At 40.8% G+C, this 24,525-nt stretch overlaps 1 protein-coding gene across 1 annotated transcript in view; it reads right to left on the bottom strand.

Annotated features, from left to right (window-relative positions):
* The window catches only part of ANKFN1 (ankyrin repeat and fibronectin type III domain containing 1), a 59,081-nt gene that overhangs the window by 17,166 nt on the left and 17,390 nt on the right, over window positions 1-24,525 (bottom strand). Inside the window, exons 5-10 of the mRNA XM_066332159.1 lie at window positions 13,867-13,964; window positions 13,163-13,253; window positions 9,787-9,894; window positions 3,947-4,046; window positions 2,666-2,798; window positions 1,964-2,080 (exon numbers count right to left, since the gene is read on the bottom strand). Coding sequence (XP_066188256.1) covers window positions 1,964-2,080; window positions 2,666-2,798; window positions 3,947-4,046; window positions 9,787-9,894; window positions 13,163-13,253; window positions 13,867-13,964 — 647 coding nt within the window. The remainder of the gene's footprint in view (window positions 1-1,963; window positions 2,081-2,665; window positions 2,799-3,946; window positions 4,047-9,786; window positions 9,895-13,162; window positions 13,254-13,866; window positions 13,965-24,525) is intronic.

The raw sequence follows: 24,525 nt of genomic DNA, 5'->3' as shown, positions 1-24,525 counted from the left end.
GTGCATCTCTTTCCAGGGCAGACTGTTGGTGTCTATGCAGCCCCTCTCCTCTGCCTTTTTAAACTGTTCTGCCTTTTGGGGTTTCTCTCTTTCTCTGACTCTGGGTGTCTTGAGTGTCCAGTTTGTGCTAATCCCTGTGCCTCCAGCTGGGGCAGATCCTGACATAGTCCTTAGCCATCTAATTGTCATATTAATCACTGCAGCACGTGAATGTGCCCAGATGAGAACAAACAGTTCTTTACTGTCACTATGTTGTGAGTGGCATTCCAGCACAGGGAATGGGGGACCTACTAATATCAGAATGGGACTGATTCACACCCTAAAAATATTTTGTGTCTGCTGAGTTTGCTACCCCATCACTTGTGCCTTGTTTGCTTGAGTTGTCTGGTGGTAACAACGGGCAAAGTTGCAGTCCCTGTTGTCTCTGAATCTACTGATCTAGTCCCTGAGCATCTGTGTCATCACTGATCTTTTTCATTCTGCCCTAAATTCCTGTGGAGTCAGTCTATTAACTGCCTCAATAAAAAGTATTCAGCCGTAATAAACTTTATTGAGATCCTTCCAGTGGCGGATCCCATCAGGCCACACACTGTTAGAGGCTGGCAGCTGGGTGACAATCCCTGTGTTCCTCGGGGACCAAGCAAACAGAACAGACATTTAGGGCAATAAATATGGCAAAACTTCAGCAGGGAAATACACCACACGGGTACATTTGCTGTGTCTCTGTGTTTCAAGCTCTGAACTTTGCCTCTCTGGTAGGAAATAAAAGCACGAGGCACTGGGAATGTTGGGTCTCTCCCAGTGCAGTTTGCTGTTAAAGGGGATCTGCACAGGGGGAACGACCTGAGCTGACCAAATGTGTGCTACCTGAGCTGAGCCAACCCCACCCAGGGAATATTCACCAGACAGAGTTAAAGCTTTCTCTAGTCACAGCTCAAAGCACTAACAAACAGCTGCTGCCTGACACAGGGGGTTCTCCAATAAAGCTGCAGCAGGCTGGCACTGATATATTTGTGGGGCACTTTGGGGGAAATCAGTCCAGACATGTGGTTGCCCAGGAAGGCTGCTCTCCTGCACAGCAGGCTCACCAAAAGGTGCAAACCAAACCCCACGTGGATATTGGTAACAATGCCCCACGTGTGTCCCAGCTGCTGCACACCAGGTTGTTGTGCTGGCACAGCCCGTGGGTGACCTGTGGGCAGCACAGTGCCCAGCACTGAGGATCTGCAGTAATGCCAGGGCTCTACCACGGATTTTCTGGGAAGCTTTGCTGACTTCAACAAAATGGAAAAGAAAGTGAAGCCTGGATTTGCTTTTTTTTTTCTGTAAAAACCATGCACACAGCTTTTTGAAAATGTATTTTCTCCCAAAAGTAACTATTTTAATGAAAGTGTCTGCCTGCCATCTAGAGATTTCATGTTGTTGTGAAACCCGACTTAACTTCAAACCTTTACAATAAAGGTAGAAATGTTCTGCTGGAGAAAGTGTAATTTTTATTTGCATGACAAATAGTGAACTGAGACACAGAAGGATTTTGGTGATCTGTTCAGTACCACTCAGGTTGCATCTGTAGTAGAGGGTGGAATAGAACAGACTTTAAATGCTTCATTAATAGAGTAATAATGAATAGGCCTATAAGAGGCTTTTGACCAACAAATATTAGGATTATAACTTTGAATTTCCAATCTGCAAACTCACAGGCTTCTCTGCCTGGTCATTATTTACTGGTTCATATCTGTTTGTTTCTTTGTCTGTTTCTTTTGTTCTTTCTCTGTATTTTTTTTCCCTTTGTTACTCCTACTCTTTACTTTTAATGCAACTCCTTCCTGGCAGGAGAGGTTCAGTGCTTCATTTCACTGGAGATGAGACTGCTGCTGCAAAGAACACTCCTAGGGACAGCTCTGTCCCCTTGGAGATCAGAAAGTCACTGAGCTTAGAGGCAGAAATATGCCATGGGACCCACCTGTAGCTGTGCTGCTGCTGAGAGCATCTTCTGTCTGGCCTGGAGGGCTGTGGAAGAGGATACAGACACAGCCATGTTCTGCCTCAGCCACCTGATGTCATCCCACATGCAGGACAACTGCAAAAACAGATCCACGTCAACCAGTTCTGTTCTCGGCATTTGCAAAAGCAGAAGTGACACTAAAATGCATTTTGGACTTGGAAAAATCAGTAGATACTGCACATTTTGTATTTCTGAAGAAGGCAATCAGCTGATTGGATAAACATGACACAGATACTGACTCAGACACAGAAGGTGTTCTGTAAACATCATGAACATGTAGTGATAGATTTTGGACTATTGTGTGGGATAAAAAAGTAGTGTAAGACAACTTAAGTGATGGCACAACCATAATACCAAATTTAAAATCCCTGAATTCTTTAGGCTCTTGCTCTAAATGTCCATAAAACCTGTAAATACCCACACAGCAATCATTCATCTAGGATCATACATTAAGAGTTAATTGTATCACTGTCAGTGGCCCAGTCAGGATTTAATCCACATGACTGCTTTGTGAGAATTGCCTTTAACGTGAGTGATGAAGCATTTCATCATTCAGCTTTTTAATGACATCATTTTATACATTCAGAATGATGAGCTAAGGCCTATGCATTGCTAGCAACAGATTTGCAGAAGCAATAGATGAAATTAGACTCCCATTACCTTTGTGAACCACAGGAAATCCTGCATAACTGAACTACTGTGAGAGTCATCGATTTCCACAATTGGGATTTGATCTTCATTGGTTACTAACAAATTGTCTTTGTAAAAAAGTATAACAGATAAGTAGAGTCCCCTAAAGAGAGAAGGAAACACTATCAAACACCTTTCATGTCTATTCACATCCATGCCAAATTTAGTCAAAGAATCATAGATTTAAAGTTCTGAGGAGACAAGGTGAATCATCTGCTATAAAATTCTGTGTAATATATGGTCATGCAACTTCAGTCAGTGAATTCTGAAAACTATTGAGGAAGTTTATCACTTTAGATGATGTAAGACTACATGACTCTTAAGAGATTATGGATTTGTGTGAGCCACTGATCAGTGAGAATTTTGCCAGGGTACACAGTACACAATGGAGGCCTTATGCCCTTCAGAAATCAGAATTTTTACTAAAACTTATCATAAATGCACTTAGTTCTGCCCTCCTTTACTTCAGAGCAAATCTGAAGTAACTAAATTGAAATCAGGTGGGTTATTATGGATTTACATTGGTATAATTGAGTATAATTTGGCCAACATATCTGCAAACCTGTTTATAGAGATCATTCCTTTCAATATTTACCCTCACGATTAGTTACATATGTTAAGTAGTTACTGCAGGGAATTTAAAGACTCTGGAGAGCTCTTTTGAAAGAATCAAACCCTTACCAAAATACAAAGAAAAAAATGCCAATTGAACACTCCTGGCAATGAAAGAAGAAACAATCCAGAATAAGTAACTTCCATTTGCTAAAACAAATTATCAGGGCTGAGAGTTGGGTCACAGTGGGCTGCAAACCCAGCTGAGAATGTCAGAGTTCTACGTGTGTAGCTTGTTGCCAGTGGACTATTCAAATGTTATCTGAGCTCTCTGCTTATTATTATTATTAATGAATGTTGTTGTAGTTTCATTAAAGAACAGCAACAGAGGCAATGCTTTCAAGCAGCTCCGTAGCTGCGCTTTGAGTTTGCACAGAATATTTCACTCTGTAACAATTTGAATCCTCTTCCAAAAGTAACAAGGAAAAAATTCTATTGATTTCAGTAGGAGCTGGGGCATTTTTTTTCCCCTGTCAGCTGCACCAGTCTTACCCATTTGTGATTTTGTCAGCTCATTCTGACCAATTGCTGTCTCATCAGTAGTGGCATATTCACACGTATTTCTAAGGTGCTTCTCTCTAATACAGAACAACAACTGCCAAAATTCAGAATGTCTCGAACATAGAAGGAATGACAAACCGTTTCAGAGTCTTCACAAACTTGTTTGATGAATGGAAAAGGTGCTTCAGGCTTCTGGAAACCGATTGCTTGCGACCAGCATTTTGTAATTTAGAACTTTCTGAAATGGGAAAAAGAAGCAGACCCAACCCAGCTCTTAAATTTCAGTTAGTGTCTCATTAAAAAAAAAATAAAATGTTTCTTGAACTGCAGTACTAAATTTCAGTCAGTGCCCATTACATTCCTTTCAAAAGACAACATTTAGAAAGATGCTCAAATGCAACCCTTTGATGGTGTTTTCATTAACTTAGTGATACACAGCAGCAGACAATTTCCTTGTCTGCAAACCTGCTGCAAACTCAGACAAGATAAAGCTGTTTTGCTCTGAGGCAAGCTTGAACCAGCCCTACACACTCTTAATGCTCAGAAAGGATTGGAATTTTGCAAGTGGTCTCAAAAACCTGAGAAGAGATTTGAATCAGTCAACATTTTAGGGTGTTGAAATTTCTAAATTTCTTACCACACATAGCTTAAGCTTCTAAGAAGTGAATAATTAGTGCCCTGGCTGACACTGACATTCCAGCATCACCAGTGTAACCTAAGGAAAAGTTTTAAGGAGACAAGATTAACCCTCATCTTTCTGTATATCACATTAAATGCATTTACTATTGCTTGGATTTTTTTTCTCCATCACAACTTCCACTCATGTCTTGCCTCAGAGCTTCCACAGTTACCTTTACTCCCTAGTAATCTGGAGTCCAAGGAGGAGGTGTTAAACTCTTTTGTTCACTTCATGTCAAAGCTGAGCCCTGCTGTGTGCCTGCCAGCATCTCTGGGCCAGCTCTCCAACAGAAGAATTTTATAAGATTGTCCCGAAGTTCTAAGATAATACTGTTAGATTTTTATACATTGCATTCTTTTTGGATGAATTTGACTTAATGTCTTCCCTTCTCTCATGCATGGCCTTGAAAGCCAAGGAAATATCCTCCTGGGACATTGAAAGCCCTGAGTTCCGTGTGACAGCTGTGAACACCTGAATGCCTGTGAGCAGGTTTGGAGGGGACACCAAGAGATGGCAATCAGGGACATGCAGGACTTTATAATGTACTGGCAGTTGTTCATATCTGGATTTGAAAGCTATGGGCATTTAACACTGTGTGGGTTTGGTTTTGTTTTTTGCAATGCCTGTGCTGTTTAATGCTGTTGTAGAAAACCAGCAGAAATTCTTTGGAAAAATGCAGTTCAATTCTTCAGATATTTGCTGTGATTTGAAAAGAAAAAGTGAAAAATGTCACTGTGAAAGCGCATCTCACTTTTCCAGGATCTGACTGTTTATTTGGATGTAGCATGGATCCCCAGCCAGACTGAAGTGTGAAACATATTGAGGAATAGCCTTCTCTAGTGGGAAAAAAATCACTCCTGAAGAGCCACTTGCTGAAAGCTGCTGATCATCTGCTTAGGGCTTCTCAGAGTATTTCCCACTTACCTCTGGTGCAGAATAGGAGGCGCCTGTCTGTGTCTCCCTGGTGAGTTCTAGTCTTGAATATTTGAAGAACATCTAAATTTGCTGTTTCCAAAACCCCATCTGTGGAAGTGCTCAGCGTATTTTAAATGCTGCATAAATTTGCACCACGATTGGCACTTTGAAAGCCCCAGCAAACAGACACATTGTTAGCAATAATTACTGCTCTGTGGAACAGCGAGCACAAAGAGAACACGGTTCTGTTGGGGTGGAAATCCTACAGTTCAGATGTACGAGACTTATTAGATCATCAAATCCATTGTCTTTCCAGTGCAAACTTGTTCTCCCTGGCATATTCTCCAGTGCACTCTTCAGCTTAAACAGACTCATCCAAATCCATGACTACTCCTTTTCTTCTACTTCTAAAAATATTCTTTTGTATTTCTATCCATATCTCCTCAGATAACGGTTATTTTACTGTGAACCTTTCTCAATGTATTGCAGTAATGTAAACCAAATGCTACATGAAAACTCCTGTCTTACAATTTAGGAATATAAATTACATTCTAATTATTTTCTTCCCTATTCCCTCCATCAATACAGAGGGAATGGAGGAGGAAATTACTGGAGGCAAAGCAACATAATTTTGTATAAAACACCCTGAGACTGCAGCATTAAAATAAGAGGGCACATTAAAAGTGAAAAATATGTTATTAGTCAATTCAGTGGCTTGGGTTTAGTCCACAGCTTTGCAGAAGCCAACAGCAAAAGAATTAATGTAAAACTAGATGGAGACTGTAAACTCTCCTCTATTGCTATTTGCTTTTGTTTTACAGTGTTGTGTGTCTAGAAGCCAGAAAACATGGAGCTGAGATTAGAGCATAATTTGGATGTGCAGGAAATGGAACTTTGTTACTTAATTAACTAATAAATAACATAGAGTAACCTTCAGTAGCAACACAGTCAGTTTATATTAAATGATACAGCAACTGAGCTGTGAGCTCTTTTAATAGAAGCTGGGAGTGAACACATAGCAGCCAAGATGGGAGAATTTCCAGTGATTAGATTTAGATCAGAAGCATTCAAACCTGGACTGAAATAGGCAATTAAATAAAAAGGTGTATTTATGACATTGGCAGCTTTTCTCTTCGAAGGTAGAGGGTGTATAAATCATTCTTTGCAGTTTTTACATAAATACAACCCACACTCAAAAGGAACCTCTTGGAAGAACAAGAACCATGTTGCCCCCTCAAGCTTGTGTGCATCTGGGGTCTCTTCTTAAATTCCTAACCTGAACTTCTCAGTCTATAGCTTGGTTCTTAAGTCTACTTTTATATATTCTCACAAAGAATTATAATCTAAACATCTTAAATGCCCTGTGGAATCAGAGATCCCTCTCTTGGCTAAATGCAATTAAAACTATGTGTTCTGCTTGTGAATCAAATTAAAATGAGAACATTTTTATTTCACCTCTGACTTGTCTAGTAAAATACATTTCAACTGAATTTCAGAAGGAAAATATCTGGTAAGAATTCTACTGAAGAGTTGGGTTCCTTTCTAATGAAGTGTCACACAATTACCTAATCCACTCTGAATTGTTTAGAAAGAAAGATCTACAAGAAAAAAAAATACTTAAAAAATATATTTGAAGTGTTGCCAGGAAATACAATTGTAGTAACTCAGTTATGATAGTCTGTAGCATGGTATTATGAAGACAAATGGATGACTGTTATTTGTAATCATCAGGGTTTTCCAGAAGATTAAACATATGAAAGCAAAGCTTCCTAAGTAATTCCCTTGGAGATTTCATCATATCACAGAGCAGGTTCAAAAGCAACAGCTGATCTGCTTCCAAAAGCTCTTAAACTCACTGTACATTCCTGTGTATTCTTCCTGGTATTTTTGTAAGCTTGTTTTCTCCAGCCCCTGCAATGCAAAGCACAGGGCAAAAGGCAGAACCTGAATGTACAGACTTGGGCAAAGGATCTGCCTGGAATGTGGGCAGTGTCCCCTCCCAGATCCCACAGCAGCAGCAGCAGCACACAGCCTCCAGTCCTCCAGCCCCTCTGGCTTCTGAGGCTTTTGCCTGCCTTGTTCACATACTCTCAGGTCATTTAGATTGATTACTCTCAGTTTTTTCCACCTTCCTGTCACTCGTCCTGTGCTCTGAGCCAGCCCAAGCAGCACATTCCACGCAGGAATCACTGTGGGTGCAGTCAAGCTGCCTGGACACCAGGTTTGATCCCAGCTCTGTTCCCACTGAGCTCTAATTCCTGCACAGCCTGATTCTGCTCTCCCAGCTCTTGTAGGCAGATTCAGGGGTCTTCCTCAAACAATGTCCAGCTGTTTACTGACAGCTCTACAACAAATGGGGCAAGCAGAGATCACAAGATTGGCATTAACCAGAATGTGGTAAAGGGAATCATGGCAAAGAACAGAAAAATGCCTGGGCAGGTCCTCAGCCTGTGTGTAAATAGCAGGGCCATGCTGAATTCCACCCTGTCAGTCAATCATGCTGATTTACATTAATTAAGAATAGAAAGCAAGCCTCTGTATTACATGTAGTGAAAACTGTTACTTGGGGCTTTTATATACAGCAGTTTATCTCAGATCCTTGATCAAACCCCTCAGATTCCACTGAGGTTGATAAACATCAGAATAAAATTTCTGTGTCAAAGTGACGTCATAATTCTTACTTTTCCTGCAAACTTTGTTTTGACTCCTTCACTTATTAGTGAAATAAAAGGGATTGACATCATCATATATTTAAGGCGAGTTCCAAAGGTTCTCCTATGATGATGCCATGTGGATTTATCTCAAATATACTACTGTGTAATGCTAGCATTACAAGCAATTATGAGATTTTTATTTGGTTGGAGGCGAGGGTGTTGCTCGAGCTGACTCCACAGCGTGGACCTGCCCCTTGTGAGGTCCCACAGCCTTTCAGGCATAGAAGAAAATGTTCTGAGTTAAACACATTTTTTGTATTGTTATTTATTATTAAAGGAAAAGGTGTTAGGAAATCAAGAACAGAGTTGTCTGAGCTCAGTTCTGAAACTGGGGTTAATTTCAGGAGCAGTGGAATTTTATAAGAACCAGGCACTGGTGTCAAAATGTCAAAAGGAGGGATTTTCTGCCTGATGTTTATAACTGCTTCTGTTGTGGGCTGCTATGTCAGTAAAACAATTTATGCTAAGAATATTTTCAGATGTTCCATCCTACTCCCTGTTGACTGGAGAGGTGGCCTGAGAGAGCTGAGATAGACACTGACACCAGAAAGGAAAAACTGTACCATGAAAAAAGCCTTCTTTAATAGCACAAAAAGCAATGTAAGAGATAGAACACATCATCTGTATTCTCAATACCAAGACCACCTGCAAGTGATAATGTTTGCATGAATTTTAATTAGAGAAACAACATTTTCTTGCACTATCTCCTTTCCTTTTCCAAGCATCATAGACGAATAGTTTAAGTTGCTATGGTTACAGTGGGTTGTGTCAGACCCTGGATCAGTGTGATGGTTACAAATTTGCACGTAAAGAACAAAGGCTGCATCTTTTCATTTCAGCCATATGATTTTAGCTGAAAGTATTTCTATGATTTTAAATCAATTGATGCAACTTGACAGAGCAGTCATACTAGGTGAAGAAAAAAATGAAACCTTCATGATAGTTTAACTTTTCCATTTAAAGTAAGTCCCTTTGCAACGAAGCATTATTTCAGTTAGAAGTTTATTTTTAAAAAATAAATAGTACTTTTCAACAAGCCATGTAGAACAGGAGTTTTTATATAGGCTCTAAAAAGAATGCCAAGCTGTTGCCTTGGCTCTTGAGCTATTAAAGGCATAGTCTGTTTCTCATGAATGAAGATTGGCTGAGATTTGAACTCGCTCCTAGTTTTGATCCATTCTGTTTTGAAATGTAGCAATCTTATCTTCCCCTTACATTGTGCAAGTATTTTTCATTATGGATTGGCATGACATCCACTTAGTGTCTTCCATTTGGAGGCAGCCAATTCCTCCCTTTTGATCCAAACCAGTTGTTAACTGTCTGAAGTATTTCTTTATATGAAAAAATAAAAAAGCTGTCCTTGAAACATTTCAGTGGAATCCTGTGTGAAACGAATTTGTAGGGAAAAAACAAATCAATAGGTGTGTAGGATATGGAGGGAGAAAGACTGTGCCTGTGTGTGTGCACATTGCAGCCTTCAGATGTTTTCATCCAACTAATTTCAAGGGTTAAGAGCGAGATAGCGTGCTAAAGTGATTCCAGATGGGCCAATATTAATATCTTTCTTTTCCTGATGAATGAGAAGGTATGACCTAGTTAGAAAACTGCTAAAATTACAGGCGCCACAGAGGCTTCAGCTGGTGCCCTACCACAGAGATATTTCTCCTTACCTCTGCAATTATGGTGCTGATGAGCTGCTCGAACCTGCTGAAGGAGGCGTTCCAGGGCCTCCGTGTGTCCCCTGTGCCGAGGCTCCCTTCCACTGCAGTCTTTCCAGTCTATTGAACAAAGGAAATAAACACAAATGAAACACAAAGGTGCGGGAGAGGGTCTAAAAATATTTTCTTGCCTCTGGTACTTCTGGGCTCTAGAGGAGTTTTTCATCTCAGCGGGCAGGAGTCGTTTTTAAGTCTGTTGTTTCTTGTACACTGAGTTTTCTTTGCCGTGTGCCAGCTGGGTAATTAATCATAATGGTTATTAACGAAGAGCTCACAAGCAGATCTAAGAAGCTCACGTAGTGACTGACTTGACAATGGCTATTTCTGTCCACGAATGAGCTCTGGTGCTGCAGTCACCTGTGTGACTGTGTCAGTGACAGTGCCCCTCACCAAAGTCACACAACGCTCCTTCTGCCACTGCTCCCGACACCAGCAGGCTCCACAACTCCCCTACAGCTCTGCAAAGCAGACATGAACATCTTCCTACACCCACAGCTTGCCCAGCAGCCAGAGAAACGTGCTTGGAGTAAAGTGGCTTCTGGAGATGAGCTTCCAGAAGAGGCCTGAGCAAACGCTGGCTGTCCCTGCCCTGGAGCCCACTGGCTGCTCAGCACTGCACTCCTCAGGCAAAAACCTGCTGCATGTGTCCCACACACCTCCAACCTCCAACAGACTTTGTTTGCACTCGCTGCTACTGAGAATCTCAGTCTTTATTTAATATAAAACAAACTCATCACAAATAGGAAGAATCTGTGTGCATCAGAGAGGAGCTCTTTAATTCCAGACTCGGCTGTTTTCATACTTTGGTTATAATGAGAAAAGCGCATTGCACCCGTTTCCTGGCCCAAAGGAATGGTGGATGAAGGTATTAAGAGATCTGTCTGCACAGGAGACATGCTCCCATCTTGCTGGCACAGGGGCCCTGAACGTACTCAGAGCCACCAGCAGTTTGCTCACTCACTAAATATACAGATCCAGTTTCTAGTGCAAGTTTGGAGTCAAGCATTCCTTCCAGTGGGCTCACTATGCCAGGGATATAAATACCTGTTTATTTACATTTAGCGTAGCAGCCAGAGTAAGCCCCATGAAAAGCTGGAAAGAGAAGCCATTTGGTATCCTGATAGCCTGTGGGCAGTGTGACAGCCTCAGAGGGGCTGTCCTGTGTGCTCTGTTACTGCAGACATCAGGGCCAGCTGCAGTTACTGCTCTGTGTGGGGAAAATGTCCTTAGAGCTCCTGTGAGCAGCCAGGAGGGACCAACTGGAACCCACCAGGCTCAAAGTGCTTTGGTGTTATCAAACTGGTAGAGTTTCAAACAACATTCTGTTTTCTCTATCTCAGTAGTTTCCAAACTTTTTGAACCTCCAGATTGCTGACTACCTTAAAAACGACGCAGAAAGCAGACCAGCTCTCCTCATTGTCCATCACTCATCTGCTAATGAATAAACCCAGAAATGTTCCTGTCTGCTGGGATTTCACAGAGAAGCTGCACAACGTTGGCCACCACCATCCAAGCTGCTGCAGCGTGTGAGGGAAACAGGAGGACAAGTGCTAGTGCTCACTGTCATCACGCACAGACACCTCTCCAGGAGTGTCACCAACCTTTGGTGCTCTGGGATTGGACTGGATCAGCATCAGGCCCTGAAGCTTTCCTTTCCCTTGCATGTTCTTGTGGCTGCAGACAACTTTGTAGAGCATTAAGGTATTCCCATTTAAATTTCAGCTTAGGGCTGTATTTTGTTATGCAGCACTGGTGTAATGTCAGCTTTCTTCCTCCTTGCCAAGCACGAATCTGCTTTTCAAAACCAGTGTGAAGGCACTGTGTGAACAGGGAAATTCTGCCCCCAGTAACTGCAATGGTAAATAACATCTTGTCTCTCTGATGTATTACTTAATGAAAAGATTTGCATTCAGGCTCTGCTGAAGCTTTACTGTAAAGCTTAAGCATATGGCCCTAAACCCAGCAATTCCAGAACTTCCTGTACCCTTAACACCCTGAGATACTGTACAAGGGGAATGAACAGAGTTCTCTCCATGGCTTTTGTGCTGATCCACTGAAATCGGCAGGAAGATTTTTCCTTCACACCCCAAAATTTCGGAACCAGCAAATAATGTCAGATTTCAGAAGGTTAATAGCAGGGGGCTGTAAAAATGGAAGAGAATGCAATATGCTGAAAGCAAAATTCACATCATACAAAGTTGCAGTCTTAAATACCACCTGTCTTGCCAGGAGTGCTCCTTCTTTGGGGATATTTGGCTGAATAACTGGCAGCTACTGTGAAAGAATCTGTCCCCCAGCTGATGTAAATTTTGGGTTTCTGGGGCCAAGTCCTGTGTAGTTACACCTGGCTATAGTCAAGGTAATTGCACATCACCAAATTATTCAGTTATCCACAGCAGAATTTTTCTCATGATTGTAGCCCATTTTTGTTCTCAAGCAGAATGTTTCTTTACCCTAGTTCTGGTATTGTTCAGGAGAAAACACAAGAACAGAATTGAAGCAAAATGGGACAATGTTAATGTAAAAGCCTTATTTATCCAACCCTCTGCATTATGACTACTGAGAGTAGGTACAGCTTGTTACATTTTTTCACATTAGATGCAAGGTTATTAAATTGTTACATTAGCCTAATAAAAACTAGTGTTAATGCAATAAAAGGAAAAGTCCCACTTTACTGCATTAATCAATAGAAGGGGAGCTGTAACACACTGAGCCAGTTTGGCAGGGAGCACTAAGTCCGGAAAAGCGACTAACAATACAATTTGATTATAATAGATTAAAAATTACAAATGACAAATCATAGCCCTGATGGAGTCTGAGAAGATCTGTCAGAGGTTGGAAAAGGAAGAAAGGCTTTTGGACATTTCTGGAACATTTACAGGCTACATTCTACCACTGTGTGTGTCCACACTGGAGAGGATCCTGTAAGAATGGTCCAGTGAATGGGATCTGTAATGCTACAAGGTAAAACATAAAACTACACGAGAAACATGTAAATGTTTTCCTCCTAGCAGCTCAGAATCAGGCTTTGATCCATTCATGTACTGAAAAATGAAGTTCCATATATCAGAAATCTCCTAAGAGAAATGAATATTAAAATATTTCTAACTTTATAAAGTATCAATGACTAGACAACAGTTTTCTGTCAAGGGATTGGAGAAGAATAAAGGCTGAGACATAAATATAAATGAATTATTATTTTGCTTATTTTGGGGGGGTTAGAAGGAGTTGAGTTTCATTATTTATTTCACTCCTAGATGACATGACAATTACATCATGAACTCCAACATGACTAAGCAAACTGGGAGAGCAGACAAACCCAACGTACTTGAAGGAGAAGCATATTCAGGAGTAGATTTGCATGGAGGTCCCCATCCTCTCATGTTGTATGCAGACACACGGACATAATATCTCTGCCCCTGCAAATGGAAACAACTGGAGTCAAAACTATCACTAGATTCAAAATGTTTGCTGTAATAACTGCAAAGCAGTGCCTCACAAAGACTTTTTTTTTTCAGTGAGAAACTCAAATAGCTTTAATAATTTAAATGCACCATGATAGATCGAAACACGCTACAAAGATTTAAGGACAAGGTTTGAGACCCAGTTCTGTCTGGTGTAAAAGAGATATACAAAGACAAATAACAAAAATGAGAATGATTGCCACCAAAATATGCATTTCTGGAAGAAGGAGAAGAGAAAGAGTGGTTATTTCAGGTGATGGTCATCAGAGTCAGGTCTAGATTTCTCAGGAGCCTTTGATCTGCACTGATTATCCTGTGATCCAGAAAACAGCAGCTTTTGCTCCAGTCTTTCCCAATTTCTCCTGAGAATGATAACTCAAGAAATGGTTCTGTTCTTTGGTGACTTTTGGATTATAGCTACCAGAGATATCGTGCTCAATCACTGGAACATGTTGCTACAAGAAAGTCTCTGCAGTGATTTCCAAGGGGTGCTGATGCAAATTCTCCTGTCTTTGTATCACTGAGGGGACTTGGCCATCAAGGTCTAAATGAGTCCTCTGGAACTCACCGTCCTGAGACCTGTGATGGAGCACCTCAAAGAGTGAAGATTATCCATAATTATTTCACCAGCCAAAGGAGAAAAGTCTTCTGAAGAGCTCCATTCCACTAGAAACAAATAGCAGGAGAAAATCAATCAGGTACCAGTCCAAGCAAAGAAGTCAAAGGACTTGAATCACTCACAGGTTAACTTTTCTCCTAGCAGTTTCCCAGTCCATGTGTATACTAAAAGTCATGCTTAACAGTAATACTGTTCAAAAGCTTTTCAGGAAAGAATTCTTAAAAATAGATTGCAATACAAATTACTTTAAGTCACCATTACCCAGATTTAAACGTTTTCCTTTAAAAGACAGAGAAGTAGTGGAAAAGAGAAGGTGAAGGAATTGGAGCTGTTAATGCCATTTGGAAGTTTATACATCCTAACCAACAAAAAGCACTGACTTGCATTGGATCTGCACAGGTGAGTGTGAGCACAGAGTCCTTTTGGCTCCTCAGGCCACAAACTACCCCTGGTTCATTTGGGTAGAGATTTTCTGAAGGTACCTTCAGATTCAAACTTCCAGGAAAACCTATCAAAACCATAGTGAAATTAATCTCTTGAATTATTTTACAGCAGAAACTGGGGAATCTCGTGAATTTCCTGGATTTACATTGAAGAATTCAATATAAATCTTTCTTTTATTTCCTAAAAACTATTCACAGAATAGTTTTTGTATATTCATTAGTATTGAAGTTGATAATTTGGAATAGATCAGAGGATATGGGTAATCTAATTTCAACATGTGGATTTTTCATTTTCTGGCAGTATCATACTGGTGTTTACCTGCTAAAAGAGAACGATTTCAGAGAATTTCTTGTTCAGCATATTCAACACTTCACTGCCAACACATTTTTCTGAAACAGCCAAGTATCAATAACACAACTCATTTTTCCCTTCTCGCCTAATCGCTCCTTTTCTCTGATTGCAGTTTGTGAATGCACAGCATGCTCTGCAACATTTTTTTGTTTGCTGCAAAGAAAAGAAGATTGGGTTTTTTATATTCTCATTGAATTTTCTCACTGTGTATTTTTCTAGTTTTCCGTGGGTTTTAAATACCTAATTACTGCCACCTTCAGTGGAAGCTATCTCTGTACATTAGCAGGAAAATGTAGAGACTGTTGCAGTACCATATTGTAGGGTTTTGTTGACAGTTTAATTATAAGAATACTTAAAAGTAACATTGAACTTGATGGCTTGTCAGACTTTCCATTGTAAACCATGATTTTCAATGTTTCTAACTTGTGTATTAAATCACTGCAGACACTGTACTCATGCTACAGACTTGGACATGTTTTGTGTTTTCCAGAAGGAGAAACCCTGTTCAAACTGCTGAACGTGTTGTCAACAGGCTTGCAGTCACTTCAGACACTTTTGTCTTTTCAAGGATTCATGTCAAGCAAGACAGTGTCACTCAGGACAGATTCTGCCAGAAAATCCTGCCCTCTTTGGAATCCCCAGGCGTGCCCAAGTGTCCAAGAGAGGGGCAGTGGTTGGGTCACTCGTGACACAGCACAAAGCAAAAGCCAAGGGTGAGAGAAGTAGCTCTAAGAAGCTTTTGATCTTCCCAAATTTTTAACTGTTCTATGGACTGGAGGCTGCCCAGACACAAACTGGTACTTCAAGAGACAAATTTAAATTTGAGCAGCTTACACAAATAAACATTGCAGCCCTGTCCTTGATGTGGGTCCCCTTCCACTTGAATTTGGCACTTAGAGGATTGCTCCCAGTATTTAGAGGTGTTGGCACACTGTCTGAAGAGGAGGCAATGCCTGAATCTGAGCAGGATTGCAGTCCTACCTGTCTGCAAGGCTGTGACCAGCAGGAACACCACAACACTGCTGTTGTGGCTAGCAACAGCATGGCAGCTTGTTCTCAGAAAGAATCAAAGGCTGCTGAGTTCAGGGAGAGGTGCTGAGTTTCCAAGGGGAGAACAGGGTGACATGGTCTCCAAAAGCCACCTCAGGAGCAGTGAGGAAGCCCACTGAGAGGTTTTGTGGTATTAAATCAGAAAGCTTTGCTCTGATCTCTCAGGACAGCTGGTGTCACTGAGCCCCTGTGTGCTGGGTGACACTGGGATGTCCCAGCCCCTTGAGGGACAGCAACTGCCTTGGGAGAGTGACCCAGTGCTCATCCTGCCTTGGGGTGCTGAGGGTGCCCCCAGGGTGCCCCATCCTTCTCTGGCTGCCAGGCTGAGCTCAGCTGTGCCTCTCCTTATGCAACCAGCAGTGCCAGCATTTTGCATTTTTTTTTTAACTTAGCCAGTGGTGGCTGAGCCCCATGTAGTTGTAACACAGGACTATGATATTAGCTCGTGGATCAGGTTATGGTTATCATGGTTGAGAACCCTCCTGTAAAAGGATATTTACCTAACAAGATGGTGTATCCAAAGTTACTCAAAACCTAATTTTCAAATGTATTTATTTAAAAACCTCACTTTTGGAAAAATACCCGTCCCCCATTTTCAATAAAAAATTTCCATAACTGAAAAATAAATATTTTTTCAACAGCTGTGTTGGAATAGTGCCTTCTTTTCCCCCTCATTTCAAAGTATATCTGTCATAAAGTAACTCATAACAAGTTTTGGAATTTTCTTGCTTACTTATAATTTTAACAAACTTTTTCCTTGCATAATTTTACTGATTCAAGTGAGAAGAGGACATGATACAGCTTTAAAGAAATGCAAATCCATGGAAATAATTTATCACTTAGGTTTATATCTCCTGCTCTGCATTACCAGTTTTCAGCTCTCTACTGCAATGGTCATCTAAAAATAATACATAATATTCTGCTATACTGATTCGTTTGGCTAGAAACCTCCAAGGAGGACATGGATGCCAGTTTTCTTATTTTATAGAAGTGAAAATGGAGTAAGGAGGTGTAAAGCACCTTGTTCAGTCAACAGGCCCCCAAAACAAGGGCAAAATCCATGTATTAGGCCAGTGTTGCTCCCACTGCCTGGCTCTGTGGGATATCTGCAGCTCTTCCTGGTACCAATACAAAGCCACTCACCCACAGCCCTGTCCTGGTGATGGACCTGGACCTAAAATTATGTAATCTCACCATGAGCAACCCATCATGAAGATTTAGCTGAATCTTTGCCTCCTTTGTGAGAGACAGAGCAAACAGAAACTACCAACCACTTGTGTCACGCTGAAGTCCTTGGGACTTTAAGAAAGAACAAAAGGCTGCCTCACCTCAGCACGTAAATGCTGAATTATAAACACGCTCCAGCATAGAAAGCTGAGGATGAAGAGGGTCCTTTATAAGAGCCCAGGAACAGGAGCTGGTCTTGTAGACTGCACCAACTGTGCTGTAAAGGACCTGAAAGCTGTTGGGTGAATTAAGGATGGAGCATGTTCCAGTCCTGTTCTGAACACCCCAAAGGGCTGCTTTGTTGTGAACGCTGAATGTCTTTGCTGTTGCGGCTTTCCATCTGACACTTCATGTTATGTCAGAGCAGGGCTTTTTTGTGTGTTTAATATATTGGTGACTATGTGTTTTAATGAAGGTGCCCTGTATTCCAGAGCTAGCAAATGCACGATGTGTTGCTGCGGTCGCCAAGATAAGTAGTAATTTTTAAATAAACAGCAGTATAAACAGTTACATAAAACTCATGTAAATTGCTGGCACATAATTTTAGACTGGCTTAAGTTATGTAACTTACTTGTGGCCAAGTTTTTTTTCTGAGAGTTTTTTTTTTTTTTTTTTTTTTAAATACTCAATTCACGCACTTTAAAATAAAGGGAGAAGTTTATTTTCACCTGTTTCTTTTCCACTCACAATCTTTCTGTTATACAGAGCATGCCTTTAACAGCTTATCAGAGAGATGGACAGACAGATAAAGAGCAAAAGGAAGACAGAAAACACTTCCTGACCCTATTGTAGAGTCATTCAGGAAAGCATCTTCTCCTGAGTTAAGTAAATAGCCTGAGCCACAGTAGAATTTGTTTCTTGTCTTGACATTTGTTTTTCCTTCTGCTTAAATTACTGAATTGCTGAGTAGATTAATTAGACTGAGGGACAGGAGTTGCTGCTTGTTGGGGTCTGCAGAGTAGTGTATGGAGCTGGAATTCTGGATTTTATTCCTTCATCTGCCACTGACTTGCTGAGTGACCTTGGGCACTGCGTTCTGCCACTCCAGCTTTTAAGGCAGGCTTGAGCAGCAAAGGTTCTGTCTCCTTCCCCTCCTGCCATGTCCAGCGCCTGGGATGATGGTGGTTTTATCTGCTGTTTCCAAGGGCCCCCAAACAAATAATTGTGTTACTTATTAGCTTCCTTTGAAATATAAAACTGACAGAGAGCACCGCCAGAAACCGCTTCATGCCATCTTTTTCTGCTCGCTGATCTCCACAAAAATATCTTAATGATTTGCTCTCATAATGTCTTAGCAGCTGGATTTAAGGACATAAAACACTGCCATTCATATGAATAAAATCAGGATGGAAGACCCTAAACAAATATTTGTCAAACAAGCGAAATGACCTGAACACCAGTGAAAAGCAGGAGGAATCTGTTGGTGTGGAGCATCACCAGCTCTGATGGAGAACACTGTTTGTAGTATTTGGCCAGCTCCTCCTTGCTGTTTTCAACTGTTCTTTCCAGCCTGATTTAAGAAAGGAACCCAATTTTTTCCCATTTTCAGTTCAGGCTGTGTTCATGCCTCTCTCATATTTGGAAATCCTCCAATGATAGGAGAAAGACAAATCGTACCAGCTGTAGGGATTACTGACAGCATAATGCTGCTAGGAAAAAACAAATGTTTGGCACTGAGCAGTTTGTGCAAACACAGAAGTTAAAACACAGTCATGGCCTGTGGATTTCTAGGTACAGCTTAAATTAAAACCTGAGCTCCAAACTGCTCTAAATATTAGTGTTCATTGTTTTGGATCTTATCTGTCATTTCAGTTATTTCTGTAAACTTATCCAAGGCTCTTTGTAGAGGCATCAGTAAAGCTGAAGAGGAATGAAAAAAGATGCAAACAAACAGCTCTTTGCCCACCTGAGGCAAACAAGGCACTGCTGGGGTGTGGTGGGAAAGAGCTGCCACGGGGTTTAAGGGCCTCTCAGCAGAACAAGACAGAGCAGTAAAAGACAGAGTACCAAAAAAAGCATCTTTAGACTATTCCTAGAGAGCACATCTTCATTTGGAACTTCGGTGGCTATAAATCTTCATGATACTTATTTCAGAGATTTTTTTTTTTTTTTTTTAATAATCAAATACTTTATTTGCAGTAAATCTTCTTCCCAACAGCTTTGGGCTCCTTTGCATTTTATGCCTGCTAACAATAACCAATGATGTTAAATAACCTTTCTTGTGGCCCTATTTCTGGATGTTCCTTTGACCCAGGCCAGAATACTCTATTTTATGTCTTGACATTTATGGGAACCATTATGACAGCAGGCTGGGTGCCAAAGACACATCTTTGCTTGATCATGGTTTCACTAGTTCATCTTAAAGCAAATCTGCATTATATAAATGATTTATAAGATACTATTTTTACTGAATTTTAATAAAATTCTCACCAAGAGAATTTTTTCTTAAAAAACCCTTTTTTTTTCTGAAGTATTTGTTTAGTGTTTTCTAAATCCCAGCAATTCTTTATCTGTTTGCAATAAGGCCAGCTATTCCAGTGCAAGAGGGAAATTTTTTCCTCTCTTAGTGAAAATGACATTTCTTACTAACATTTTATAAATAACTAAGAAAATGTGCCATGTGGGTATACATTCAGCCTTCCAATGCGGGCCAGTGGTTAGAAAGCTACAATGGATTATAATAACAGCCAAGATTTGTTTCTCAGCCCCGAAATGACAAACATATCCCACTGTGGCCATGGAAAGAAAAGTGAGAGAGAGAGGATGTGTTAGAACTGTGAGAGGGGATTGGAGAATAAATGGGGCTGTTATGCAGAGGCTTCACATCCTAGAAAAGCTTGGCTTGGGCTCTGCAAGCTTCCCCTCCCAGTGGGAAAGTCGTTCTCCTGTGACCTGTGCAGACAGAGCTGGGGGAAGCTCCCACAGGCAGGGGCCCATCCTTGTTGTGAAGGGTGCACGGGGCAGGCTCAGCTTCATCCCCAAACACCACATTAAAATCTAATTAATAATGAGCAGCTGGGAAAATGCACACAACAAAGTAATCTGTCACAATGTAGGAGGCAGAGCAGAGCATTGCACAGTGTGAGGAGCAAAGGGAGGAAACGCACAGAGGCTAATTCAAGTTATCTGGTTAATGGGATTCCACTCCTGGTCCTTTAGCTCTCCTGTGATATAAAGAGGGACTTTGCTGCCTAGACATTGATTAACCATATTTAAGGCTTTTATTTCTTTATAAACTAATCCCTACAGTAACTTAAAGAGCTTTCACCTTCCCCAGCAATGCAGACAGGTGTTGTGGGCAAAACAGCCTTGATTTGGGGAGCTTTTACTTAATTCAATTTATTGCCAATTAACACAAATTTCTAATAATTCGTTCAAAGTGAGGAGAAAGTAAATATAATTTAAAAACCATTTAATTTAACACCTTCCCACTATCTTTCCTAGACTGAACTTAATCCACTTACACTCCCCCACTTATACCCTGCTGTGGCTTTCACATGGCCTCTCCTGACCTCCTCCCACTCCTTCAGTTGCCCCTGGTCCTGGAAGCTGCCAGTGCCCATCAATGTGCTCAGGAGTGAGCCGGGTGGGTGCTCAGGAGTGAACTGACTGAGCTCCGACATGGGTTAAGAGGGAGCTCATGGGTGAGCCAGTTGGGTGCTTGTTAGTAAATTAACTGAGTGCTCATGCACAAACTGATGGGGTGCTCATTAACTGGGCACTCCTGCAGGGAAGCAGGAAACCCTGCACTTCATGCTCAGTACACAAGCTAGGAACTTGCAGCAAATCCCAAGGCCTGATTCCAAATTTACAGATTCCAAATTCAGACCCCCAGATCTGTTCTGGGGCTCTGACCACTAGAACAGGATCAGGCTTTGGCTGGGGAGGCAAATAAGACCTAGACCTTTGATGCTTGTCAGTGCTCCAGGAAAGTCCATGATGGGCCAGAGGAGACTTAAGATGAAGCTGTGAGCAGAGAAACTTTGCCATAAACCCTTTGAAGACATTCTGGTTTTATTTAATTCTTCAGTGAGTCTTCAATCCCAAATCTATTAATCAAAATATCTGCTAAATCATGGACCTCCTTCAGGACAGAAGCTGAAGGTCTTGAGTCCTAATCCTGCCACTGACTACAAGGGATCCACCAACTCTATGGCATTACTATGAACTGGAGTTAAAAAAAACCCCAAAACTCATTAATTTGGTAAGTCAAAGCAAACGTAAAAGGCAAAGCAGTGTCTAAAATTCAACAGCATCATGATATGGGCCTTTTTCCTTAGAAACCAAGGCAGACAAAAGTAGAGCCTGTGTGTCTGGGTTTTCTCAGAGGTATTTATCCTGAACTGCTGCTCAAAATCCTTATAAAACACAAAGCAGGAGGAAAGAATGATTCAGCTGAGTAACCAGTGTTTGATTAGCTACATTAGTTAATTACACCGTCACTTAATTTGTGATTCATGTTCAAAGGTGATTTTAAATCATAACAAACTTAAATAATAGAAGGTCTTAAATTTTATGTTAAGTCCAGCACATACTACAGACATTGACAGGAGCTAGAAATAGAAAGGTTTGTTTTAACTTTTATACATTTCTGTACTGGCTAGGCATAAAAATAGAAGTCAAATTGCACAGTCCTGTTAGCTACCAAAATGTAACGTGCAAATAAAGTGCCCGGGAGACCTAATAAAATGCCATAAATGAACTACTGTAAAAAATATCAGACCACACCTATTCAGCAGGATAAATTCAAATGTCTTACAAAGAAATGTATTCTCTTTTCTTTTTATGGAGCAAGAACTGTTTTGAGGAAAGAAAGAACGAGTTTCAAAATATACAAAGAAACTTTGAATAATACGTGGAAAGGATTTCAAGACAAAGTGCAGAATGCTGCTCAATTCCACTATGGACTGGACCAGAATCAAGCAGTGACACAGCATCTACTTTAGAGAGACAGAGGTATTATTATTAAAGCACTTTGTTTTCATAAGATTCGCTTCCACAAGCATTCATTTCCATAACCAGGGTTCTTCTAGAAGTCAAAGAAAGCCCAGGCTTCCTGCTTTCCACTCTGACACTGCTGTGTGAGCAGAGAGTTGTCACCAAAGTGGAGAAAGATATATATAGCTATATATAGATATAGCTATATAGAGATACTATAATATATATATCTACATATTTAGGTCTTTGAGGATCACTGCAGGGAGCCTGCTATGGAACAAATCCAAACTTGGTCAAACAGAGAAGGCTAACTTTTGATAAACATATTAAATACATAATTAAAAATGTGGTATTTGCTGTTTTTATGTGCTCATAGGGGCAAGCAGAAGCCCACACAAAATGATGAGATTATTTGGTTGGGAAAGGATTACCCCCAAGAATAAAACAGGCAGAATCACATTTAAAATTTATCGATCACTCCTGTTAAGTCTTGGAGGTTTTTCACACTGAAATCTTCAATGTAAAGTTTCCATCCACCTGGAGAGAAGCCAGCTGAGAATCGCAGATCCAGGTTCCTTTTGAGCTCCAGGGCAGGTCTCAAACAGGCCCAGGCTGCTCATTCCTGAGCCCAGGAATTCCTCATTCCTCATTCCCAACCCTGAGTGTGAAGGCAGCCTCACCCATGCTTTAGCTGAGACTGCAATGACAGCAGCAAATCGGACTGATCTGTTCTGGAACTGACCCATTTCATGCAGCCACATGACAGCACCATCCTGGGGCTACTGCATTCCCAGCCAGGACTGAAACAGTGACTCAAAGACAATTGAAATTATTCTCATTTAAAAAAAAAAATAAAAAATTCTGGAATGGACCACAAAGTGCTTTGGGAGAATGGAGGCAGGGAACGACCTTTTCTCAAAATTTAGGCAAAATGTAACTCCTTTCCTCATCTAAGCTGACCTGTTTTGTTTTGTGTTTTAAAGAGCTACACTGACTGAAAATAAAAATCTTCTTTCCATGCAAAAGAAATCCTGGAAGGCAGCTGGGAAGTTCTGACAAACATGAAATACTCTGCTAAAATACCAAACTAAACAAAAAGGTAAAAAGGGCTAAAGTGGCCTAGACAGCTCAGCATCACTATCTGGAAAATAACTTGGCATCCACAGCTACAACCAAACAGAGAAGATTGGCTTTGTTTGCTACATCAAACATGTCTTTCTTCCTCTCTCTTCAAACTTAAATAGTTCCAGGCTCTAAAATAAATTTGCTCAACTTGGGTTATACAAGCTGTTTCATTTTTTTTCTTCAAAAGGGGATATAGTTGTTTGTTTAAAAATTGTAAATAAAATATAAACAGAGATTTTTCACTGCATGGTGATCCTTTCCAGGTAGTGATCAGCACTATGTCCGTTTTTCTTCCTTATCCTATACTTTGGGATCACAGCATTATTATGACTACTTCTGATGGAAAATGGATGAAAAAAAATAAATCCTGCAGTAAGAGGAGGTTTATCTGTGCTTAATCACTGTAAAAGCAAAATAATAATAAGGTTTAAAACACACAGAAAAAAATGTGTGACAAAATTACTTAACATTTACTTTTTAATTTTTTTTTCTTTGAAAAAAGCCCCCTGCTTTCTTTATGTGCATGTGTTGTATGGAACATGTGAACCCTAGAAAGGCTGATTGATGAAAGACAACAGTTCTTAAAAGCCCAGCAAGCACTTGCTGCTCGTCTCCAGTGGGATGTTCCTGGGAGCTGAGTGCTGTCTGTCTGGATTTTGCTGCTGTGGGGTATTTTTCATCGGGATGGTTGCAGTGGTGCAGCTCTGGGATAACAAAACATCCCGCAGCACCAGGGTGGTGGTGTAAACACAAAGCTCTCCCCGGCTTCACACAGTGGCAAGTTGTTTTGTATGTCAACGTGGAATGTTTTCATTGTGTTTTCAAAGATGTAAAACTAAAGCAGGTCCTAAGTACTTCCATGGTGGGATGTGAAGTTTGGCTCTAGGGCACAATTAGCCAAGGGCAGGGTTTTTTTGGTTTTTTTTTTCTCAATATTACAGTGAAGCCTCACATCCTTCCTCAAACTGGCTGGGGTGAGGTGTCTCTGGCTTTGAGTCATTCTCCAGCATGGAGCAGATTATTACTTTTATTATTGATTTATGTCATGCCTGTCTGCTTCCAGCCTCAAAACACTTTACTGAGTTACAATATACTTAGGAATCATTTCACATCAGCCACCACCATGCTGCAGCCTTCTCCAGAGGGAAACTGAAGGGAGCCATTAGGATGGTGCCTGCAACATTAAACAACAATCCAGGAGAGGAAGTAAAGAATACTCTGGCTCCTTAAAGCAATGGCTGAGCAGAATGCAGTCACTGAGCTGCCATCCAGCTGGGACACCAAAGTCAATACCCATTCACTGTGTGTGGTTAAAATTAAATCTCCTAATGAAGTGAGATGGTTTTAGTGGTTAGAGAGTGAGTGCAAAGTATTATTCTCCTGTATGATTATTTGTGAGTTATACAGCTAGCAAGGGAAAAGATCACACACAGGAAAACAGCAGACAGTTAGATAATGTTCCAAGCCCAGTTT

This window comes from Sylvia atricapilla, chromosome 18 (genome assembly GCF_009819655.1).
Source record: "Sylvia atricapilla isolate bSylAtr1 chromosome 18, bSylAtr1.pri, whole genome shotgun sequence".
Taxonomy (NCBI): Eukaryota; Metazoa; Chordata; class Aves; order Passeriformes; family Sylviidae; genus Sylvia; species Sylvia atricapilla.
The sequence above is the reverse complement of the archived record's forward strand: the minus strand, read 5'-3'. Positions and strand labels throughout refer to the sequence as shown.